General features: G+C 38.0%; 1 protein-coding gene across 1 annotated transcript in view; it reads left to right on the top strand.

The window, feature by feature from the left end:
* Nucleotides 1-6,379, top strand: part of LOC137992204 (copine-3-like) — a 32,332-nt gene extending 25,953 nt beyond the window's left edge. Inside the window, exons 15-16 of the mRNA XM_068837394.1 lie at nt 3,399-3,468; nt 4,127-6,379. Coding sequence (XP_068693495.1) covers nt 3,399-3,468; nt 4,127-4,237 — 181 coding nt within the window. The 3' untranslated portion in view covers nt 4,238-6,379. The remainder of the gene's footprint in view (nt 1-3,398; nt 3,469-4,126) is intronic.
* Nucleotides 6,380-10,000: the final 3,621 nt, after the last annotated feature.

A 10,000-nucleotide genomic window follows, 5' to 3' on the forward strand; every position in this document is an offset into this window, starting at 1 on the left:
TAAACACGTTTTTGGTCAGTTGTTCTTAGCCTGTCTCGCATTAACATCAACCAGTTGAAAGTATTTCTTTGGAGACATTTCCTTCGGAGAATTTACTGGAGACCTTTATTGGAGAACTTGTAACTGCGGAGACCAGAACAGACGTAAGTCAAACTTCACCACCTTGTAAAACTTTCCTTTTTTTTGCGGAGTATTTTTAGTTTAGTTCCTTTTTTTAGAAGTTATGATTTCCCTTTTTTAGTTTTCACCGCATTGCTGTAAATAACCTGATTGTCGAATAAAGATCGTTGAATCAAGCGACCGTTTCAGTTCGGTGGTTGACCTGGCGGACTCATTGCCACACCACACTACACAACACTGGGAATGCGACATTCCTCCTCCTATCGTACCCACTGATCAATCCCCTTCCGCTGCTCATCCTTCCTCTTTTTGTATGACGTCACTATACTCCCCTTGTTTTGTTACATCCACTGCCCTCAGTTCCTGATCACTCCAATTCAAAATCCCTGCACTGTACCTCACCACACCTATAGCCAATGCATTCGTTACCCTGATCATAGTTAATAGAGGGGAATGGTTTGCAAGCTAGGCAAACATCAAAGGAGCAAACAAAGATGCCACAATTTAGGTTGGAAAGTCCATGACCGTGCACTATCTTTTGTTTTGCGCTCATACACTATGCATGAATTACGTAACCAACACGTTTCTATTGGTTAGTTCCTGACAGCACAGAGTAAACAACTATTGTGTTTTGTGCACGGCTAAGGCCAAAACAGAGAACAAAAAAAAAGAAAAAGAAATTTGTTGGGTTTCATAACCATTCCCCTCTATTAACTATGCGCTAATCAATCTCACCACCAGTTTCACCCTTTTCAAAGACTTCTGCTTGACCTTCTCCTTCATCTCCTTTTGCATAACATCCACACCCTCCAACACACCCAACTATTTACACCCATTCTCATCAAGCTCACCTATCACTTGACCATACGGCAACACAATTCCTTCCCAATGAACCTTCACCCCCTGCTTCATTCAACGGTGACTGCTCTCCCTGATGACTAATCATTGTTGTTTCAACATAATTATAATTAAGAGGGGCATGGTTAGCAGTGTCATATTCCTTGATTTAAAGAAGGCATTTGACACTGTTGACTACGATCTCTTATATTTAAAAAAGGTTTAAGTATTATGGAGTTCAAGGTCCAACCATAGCTTGGTTTAAATCTTATTTCATGGGTAGGCAACAGTTTGGTGTAGCAAACTGTGTGTCATCTGGTAAAAATATCATATCTTGTGGGGTACCACAAGGGTGTATACTGGGTCCACTGCTTTTCTTATTTAAATAATTTGCGTAAGTGTTTAGATTTCGGTGTTGGGGGTTATTTTGCTGATGACACCAAGCTCACGTTTTCTGCCTTAAATTTGCCTTTAGTTACCTAGTTCAAGACAAAATGAACAATTATCTATTGGCTCTGCTCTTATAAGCTTATATTGAGTATATTGAAGACTGAATTTACGGTGATTGGTTTACAGCAGAGAATTGCAACATCAGAAGGTGACATAGTGTCATTATATCAATTAACAGAGTAGCTTTACACAGAGTTACTAAAGGCTTTGGTTTAAGTATTGCTTAATTCCTGACTTGGAACAGCCCCATTCAAAGTATACATCGTAAGGTTACCTGTACTATACAAGTTATTAAGAGGGTTAAGCTTTCTCTAGGAAATGTTGTAACCTCATATACTAGCTATTATGTCAATAGTTAAACCCTATTTTTAGTTTTTGCTGCATAGTCTGGGATGGGATAGGTGCTACTTTATCTTCAAATCTTCAAAACTGGGTAGCACAAATCCTCACCTAGTGCTTTGTACTCAAACCCTTTGCTGAAATTCGTAGTGAGCTTGGTTGGATATTGTTCACTGAGATGAGTCACCAGCACAGAGCCATAATGGGCTGCAGGGATAGCGCAGTGGTGAGAGCACTCGCCTCCCACCAAGGTGGCCCAGGTTCGATTCCCAGACTCGGCGTCATGTGGGTTGAGTTTGTTGGTTCTCTACTCTGCATAGAGATGGTTTTCTCCGGGTACTCCGGTTTTCCTCTCTCCTCAAAAACCAGCATTTGATTTCATTTGCGTTAACTTGTTAATTTCAATTTACAGTGTCCCCGATTAGTGCTCTACAGCGCAAGAACATTAGACACTTTCCTTTAAAGTGGTTAATGGATTGTGCCTCTCAGATATGCTTAACTTTCATAAGACTAAATGATTATTATTAAGCCTTCAATCTTCTACTACCCAAAACTAGATTTTTGGGAGTCAAAGTATGGAATTCTCTTTTGTGTAGTTTAAAGCAGACTTGAGACTTCCTTAGAATGCTGTAAGGCCAAAGTTAAGTTGTTGGCTATCTGCATGGGTAAAGCTTAACTTGATAATCACAAGAGTTCCGAGTTAGGCTTTATGTGCCTCTGGATATAATAATAATAATAATAATAATAATAATCATAATAATAATAATCATTGATAATTATAATAATAACAATTATAATAATTTAACAATAACAATAACAATAATTATGTTACAATGAATAACTCAAACTTGTTAACACTATTACTTTCTTCATGTAGTATAATTTACAGTAATAATATGAAAGTTGAATAATTATAATTATTAAGTTCTCAACCTCGGATAACGCATTTCGCGTGCTCTGATTGGTTCACTCAATCTTGGTTATCAGCTCATATACCTTAGTTTGACCTTATATGGTAAAAGATTGCGCTAAGTGTTGCTAAGCTAAAAGTTTCTTCCTCGGAAAGCGAAATGTCTCTCTGAATAAAGCCAAAATAGGAAAAAAACTTTCTTTGTGGGCAGTATGGATCAATTCCAAAGTTTAGAAGTACGCGAAAAGGCAAGAAATGTTTTTGTGATGAGCCTACGTCTGTCTGACCACAAGGTATTACACAACATCGCATCTTCATCAAGTTTTTCCATTTCGCTCGGGTTTTTTCGCTTCCTTCGCTCGTAATTCGTACTTCCAAATTTTTGGAGTTTAAGGAATTTAATAAAACAATTATTCCATTCGCGCTTGTTGGATCCATATAAGACTGGTTATAGCCAACACGGGGCTACGCGCCTCGTCGGCTATTTACCATCTCATATCCAACGCGCGCTCATGGAATAATTGTTAAATAATAATGAGAAGAAGAAGAATAACAATAAAAAATATATGCAAAAGCTTACAAATTTGGCAAAACATTTTAACCATTGTACACTAAAATCCTGTTAAACTTGCATTTTTAAAAAGACAAAAACGTGCAAAATAAAAAATATATATATATTAGTAATAATAATAATAATAATGATAATAATAATTAATGATGATGATGTTTTTGCAATCTGCAGGTTGATGTCAGGTGGAAAAGCTGCTCAAAGGGACATTGTTCAGTTTGTTCCCTATAGGAAGTTCAAAAATGTAAGACTTGCGTTGACTCTAATGAAAAAATATCATTTCCTGTACGTAATTAACAAAAATTAATGCAATGGTAATTATTACCATTTGCAGTAGATATCCCATTGACTCCCAGGGGTTCCCCGTTGACGAGCAAAATCGTCTAACGTTAGTGTAAAATAGTGGCTGGTTTAGGCATCGAAGGGTTAATGGGGACATTTTTTTCAGTTTTTCAATGAGTGATTATAGACTGAAACTCTTTCCTTGAATGTCAGTACATATATGCAGCGATAAAAGTATTTTTAATTATGGTAACCACTTTTGAAATGAGGTCTGAATGTAATGGATCCAAACAAACCAAGCTGTGTCCTCAACCAATCCAATGAAGTAAATGGCAGTGGGTCTAAAAGAAAGGTCACATTCCAGAGGTCAGGGTACATGTCACTGTGCTACAGACAAATAAACAACACCAAAAGTGTCTACTAGCACTAATCACTCTACAAAAATGTTGTTTTTAGTTGTTCGTCACTGCAACAGAGACTCGTAGTCTTGACTTGTGGAATGTGAGCTGTGTTTTAGACCCGCCTCGTAAACAGGCAAAAAAGTGCGTTATCATGATGGTATTTGTTTCTCAAGGATTACCCAGGAACTTCACACTTCCTGATGATATTATTTCTTATAGGTTTCTCCTGCAGCCTTGGCCAAAGAGGTATTGGCAGAAGTACCCAAGCAGTTAACAGACTATTTTAGAGCAAGGAACATTTTACCTCTGAGTCAGCAGAAGCCAATGTAAAATAAACCTAATGTTTACATTAATTTTAGAGCTCACCTTATTATTTTGCAATTCAAAGGTATAACTATATAATCTATTATAATCATGACAACAATATATAGACCAGACTCCATCTTTAAGTCCAGTATGTTACAATGAAATGACATCTCAGACTCATTATCAACGTTAATTTGTTTCTCATCCTTTGGAAATGTTGATTCCGTCCTTGGAATTGAAAAAAAAATTATCTTTTGTTACTAGTAATGTATCATTATCCAGTGATCACCATTGGTCATTCTGTCACCTACATGTATATATCTGGTTTCCTTTAAAACTTGTGAATTTCAATAGGGAAGATGTTTACCAAATGTCTTGATAAAAAAAATGTCTTGAATAAGGTTTTGTTGACTGCAATTTCCCTTTGGGACTATTCAGTTCATTTCTCGTTCTGTTAAGGGCTCAATGAGCCAATCTGTGGAATGGTGTTCATTCCAATGAAATCCTTAGAAGATACCCTTGACAAAAATAATTAACGTGTTGAGCACACTTAGTGTGTAAGATTTCCAAGAGAAAGTGTTCATAATAATCACTGAATAATATTATTCCCAAACATTTTTTATGAGTTTTCGCATTTAGAACGATGACAACCAGCAAAACATTTTAGATTCAATTATTTCCGTTTAAAAGGGGCATCGTAATGCTCATGTTTTAGGTTTTGGTATGTGAGCATGACATGAACAGACCATTTCCAGCAGGCCTTACAATTAAGCCTTTCTGTTCATATGACTGGATTGGATTTAGATATAACTATTTAATTGTAGGATCAACTACATTTCAATTACCCAAGTGAGGAACAAACTCATTATGTTATATTCAAGTTCACCACAGCCCAGGGTGAATTCCGTCTGTATTAAGTGATTCTTCCATATACATCAGAAACAATTAATGTACATGCACACAGAGAATTATTTCAATTTTCATGTCTGGTAAATAAATTAAAGTACTATATGTATACTATTAAATGCCACGTTTTATGGCTGTATGATAGATAAGAGAATCTGAAGAGAATAGGTTTTATTAAAGACGGTTGTTATCATTATTTTCTAGTCAACACAGTGTTAAAGTGCTCTTGTGAAAGTGTGTTTGCTTAATGCGTGACTGGCAAAAATTTGAGTTTTGATTTTTTATCCAAAGGCCATTTACTTTGAGTTAAAGTGTTGGATTTCACTGTCTGCCATTACTCGTGTTGAAAACTAACTGATTGGACCTCAGAGGGCTGGATCCCCAGGGGGGCACTTCCTATTAATGCGCTAATAGGGATGTGTCACATTTCACGACTGGGCTGACTATATTGTGTTGAATTTTCAACAGTTCCCGACAGAGTTACTAGAATGGGGTTGCAAATTGTCGGGATTTTGGGGGAACGAAAATTCTGGCTAGTGGGATTTAAAAACGGAAAGATTCGCGGTAAAAAAAAGTTGTTACAGAAAGAGCTGTAGTGCTGCTGATTTAATATTTACTAATCACATTACATTCCCTCTTGAAATTACAATTAAATGGCTATATGTCATGTTTATTGGTAAACAAAAAGTGACTAAGTTGGGGTCGCTAACATTACATTTACCCCGATGAGCTTATAATTGGTCATAAAATTGACCCAAGTACCCCCCCCCCCCCCCCCCGCCCCCTCAAGGGTTGGATCCAGGGAAAAGTGACGTCAAAGGTTCACTAGCTTAAAATTCAGCGTGTGAATGCAGCTTGCTATACTACAAGATGCCAGTTTTAAAGCCCAAAACTTGTGTGCTGCATATTAATTCTGTGGCGTACACACGCATTGCATTCTTAAACTAGTGAGCCTTTGACGTCATTAATTTTCTCCTTGATCCAGCTCTCTCAAGATCTTAAAGAGTTAGTAATGGCAGACTATTAATTATAGGAAAATTCCAGTTAAAATAAACAAGCTTTTTGAAATGAAGGCTTAAAACTTTGGTTGCTTAGTTAACACAACAGCTTTGAAATCCAAACAAAAATAAGAAATGATTTTTTTGTTCACAATGGCACTTTGAATGCATGAAAAGGACCAATGCTATGTTATCCTTTGTGATCACAAGACTCACATCATCTTGCAGGCCAATGTATAATGAATAAACCTGATTTGTTCAACTTTGCCTAGCCATGTGATTTTTGAGCATTATGTTTTCTTCTATTCATAGTACCCTACCACCTAACTACTGAATGTCAATTACATTACTCTTTAAGGATCTCAAGCAAACGTTATAATAAGAGACTACCGGTATTAATGTTATTTTTATATCCAGATCAGCAAGGTCTTGATAAATGAAGTAAAAAAGCTAGTTGGACTACACTGACAAGTAAATTTTGTTTTAATCAGAGTAACCAAAAATGTTCTAAATACTGTGCTTCCAGGAATTTCCTAATCATGACTCTTTCCAGAGATACATGTTTGTGTTATTAAATAAAGAGATGATGATGCAAGCACTTTTTTTCTGATTATGTGAAGAACATGACATATGATGATGATGATGATGCTGATAATAATGACAGCCTCTCTTTTGTATGGAACATGTGCCCATTATCAGGTCGAGCTTGCTCGGCATTCCATGACAGGTTTCGTGTATCTGACTCTATTTTCCATATCTTCTATCAATAATTACCGGTATTGGCAATGTAAGTCTTCTTGGGGCGTCCTACTGTTGGCTCACCATGACTGGGCTTCCATAGAGGTACATGCCCAGCAAGTTCATCTTTATTGTGCCAACAATGCCCAGCAAATCGCAACCTTTGTTGTCGTGTTGATTTGCTGATTGGTGGGATGTTGCCACATACCGGTAACTCCCTGTTTGTTGGATGTTCCCTCCATGATCTGTTTGGGGCAGCTCGCAGCATTCTTGTATAAGCTCGATCAATCTTCTATTCCATTTGTGTAGTTAGTGTCCATGAGATTGAACCGTATACAAGAACCGATTCAACTGTCGCTCGAAAGAAGTTTCTTTTCAGGTTGCCTGGTAGGTTTGATTTCCAGTTCTTGTCTAATTGATTGAGAGCGCCCCACACATTGTGTTCAGTGGAGGCAATGTAGCTACCCAAATATTTTAAATCCATTACTTATTTTATCTGCTCGCCCCTGACACTCTTCATGCCTTCTGGTGCATCTTGATTCAAGCAGATGAATTCAGTTTTATCTGTCTTGAGGAATATAGTCCTATCTCCTTTGCTGTTTTTTTTTTAATATTGTGGAGGAGAGTTGTTGCATCTTTTAGGATGTCTGCAAGCACTGCTAGTTCTTTGTTTTTATCTACAGCTTTCCGCAGCACATAATCAAGGCATATGATGAAGATGTTTGTGGCAAGTGTGTCTCCTTGAAGGACTCCAGCAGTGACATCAAAGAAGTCAGTGTCTCCGTCATGTGCCCACTTTGGCATAACATGGCAATTTGGGCTAAAAAAAACCTCGTTGACTCACTCATGAGTTAATTTCGTCAATAATAATAAAAATAAAAATAATAATAATAATAATAATAATAATAATATTATTATTATTATTATTATTATTATTATTACTATTATTATTATTATTATTTTCATCTTTGTGAACTGGATGATTTTTTTCCAGTTAGCTTCCTAAGGGAGCGAGTCATAGCCCATGACCAAAGGTCCCTTAGAGTTTTCTCCTAGCTCTACAGCTCTCATACTTTTCTCAAAATCCTTGCTGTTCCTAGTAACGTAGTTTTCTGGAGTAATGAAATACCAATTTTGACGTCCAACTTTCCCAGCCAATTGTCCAAGTTTTTTGTTACACTTCCCAGTGATCCTACAACAATATTGTTGGTACCACCTGCACAGTTCTCATGTTCCACATTCTTGCAATTTCTCTGTTAATGTCCTGATACTCTTCAACTTTTTCATTCGCCTCACCAATTCTTTTATCCGCTGGTACGGCAATATCAATAATAGTGCACTTTCTCTCCTGTTTATTCGCAACTACAATGTCTGGTCTTCTGGCTTCAATGACATGATCACACTGTATGTTCATGTTGGTTAGACCAATATGAAACTTGTGTTAAACGCAACAACATTCTATTTTTCTTTTCGACCACATGGTCCACATCACGATTGCGCGTGATCACAGAGACCTTCATATCCGCAAACCGAATGGACAGCAGCGGGTCGCACAAGAGCCAATGTGTGTTCCCTTCCTACGTGGGAGTGCTTCTCATAAAGGTCTTGAACCAATAATCTCGTCAAAGGATGCGTTGGTGAGAGGATTGCTTGGTGTTTTGCTTCAAAGGGTATCGAAGCTTTGTTGAGTCGGCCACCGACTCTGATCACTCCTTCCATAAGGAACGGTTGCAATGGGAGCAGTGGACTCTTACTCGAGAGTGCTCCATTTGCTTGAAGTTCTTTGTACTCTTCCTCAAACGATTCAATTTGGGCTATCATACACAAGGCCAACGACCTTACCTTGTAATCATCAGCGCACAAATTCTTGGTCCGTCGCTCTGGAGGCGGGCTCCGTCTCCTTGCCTTGTACCTTAGCTTGAACTTTTACCTTATCCACCATGCATATAACGGAATAAGCCTATTCCAAGTAGAGTACTTCTCCCATTCTACTACAAACATAGAAGGAGTTTGGAGAGACGCGTAAGATGGCGGACGTGTTCTCTGAAGCTCCGCGTTCCCGATAAAAATCAAGATGCCTACGAAGGCGGATAACGCAACAAACCATGAAGAGGCTGATCAATCGAACGAGAAGATCGCAAAGAAAAGAGAATCCCGAAGAAAAAAACGAATGCGAGCACAAGGATCTCAGACTGATGACGAAGTCTTTAGTGATGGCGAGCAACACGAGCATGGCTGCTCGATGTTTAATACGAAGCTGAACGATATACAAGACAAGCTGGATAAATTATTATTTATGCTACCCGAAATACAAGACTTGAAGATCCAAGTAGCAAAGCTCGAAAAGGAAAAGGAAGAACTTAGGGCGAGTCTCGAATTAACACAAGCAGAAGTCGAAGTTTTGAAAGAGCAAGCCAGCGTGACCGCGGCGACGCTGAAAATAACAACCGGCAAGATAACCAAACTAGAGGAGCTCGAGCGCAAGGTTGTGAAACAAGAATGCTTCAACAGAAGAAATAACATCAAATTCTTCGGCATCAGTGATAACGAGCAAGAATCCTCAGAAGATACAGAAGCGGTCCTGAGAAACTTTCTTCATAAAGAAATGAAACTTTCAAAGAAGCACCTTGACGATATTGAATTTGAGAGAGTTCACAGAATCCCAACCCCTGTACGCGAGGAAAAAAAAATCAGCATCCAAGACCGATAATTGCCAAGGTTTCTTTCTTCAAAGATAAGCAACAAATCAAATCGCACATCAAGCACTTGCCAAGGGGGAAAAGTTTTGGTGTGGTTGATGACTTCCCGAAAGAAGTAGATGAAATAAGAAAGGAGCTTTACCCAGTGCTGAAACAGGCAAAGAGGGATCACAAAACAGCTTTCTTCAACGTCGAAAAACTAATTATTGACAAAGTTGTTTATCGAGGACCCGAAACAAAAAAAAATTACACTCTACGGTCGAATCATGGACAATATTTAATTCTATTTATGATTTAGCGCCTCTGTAGTGCAGTAGGAACGCTCACGTGAACCTCAGACAGGAGAATTCGCCCTAATTGCTCCAGGTATTTACGTTTTGTGATGCATGCTACATTAGTTTGTTTTTGTCAATGTTTTGGTTGCTTTAAGTTTTCTCTTGCTAGCT

Source organism: Montipora foliosa, chromosome 1 (genome assembly GCF_036669935.1).
Source record: "Montipora foliosa isolate CH-2021 chromosome 1, ASM3666993v2, whole genome shotgun sequence".
NCBI classification, from domain to species: Eukaryota; Metazoa; Cnidaria; class Anthozoa; order Scleractinia; family Acroporidae; genus Montipora; species Montipora foliosa.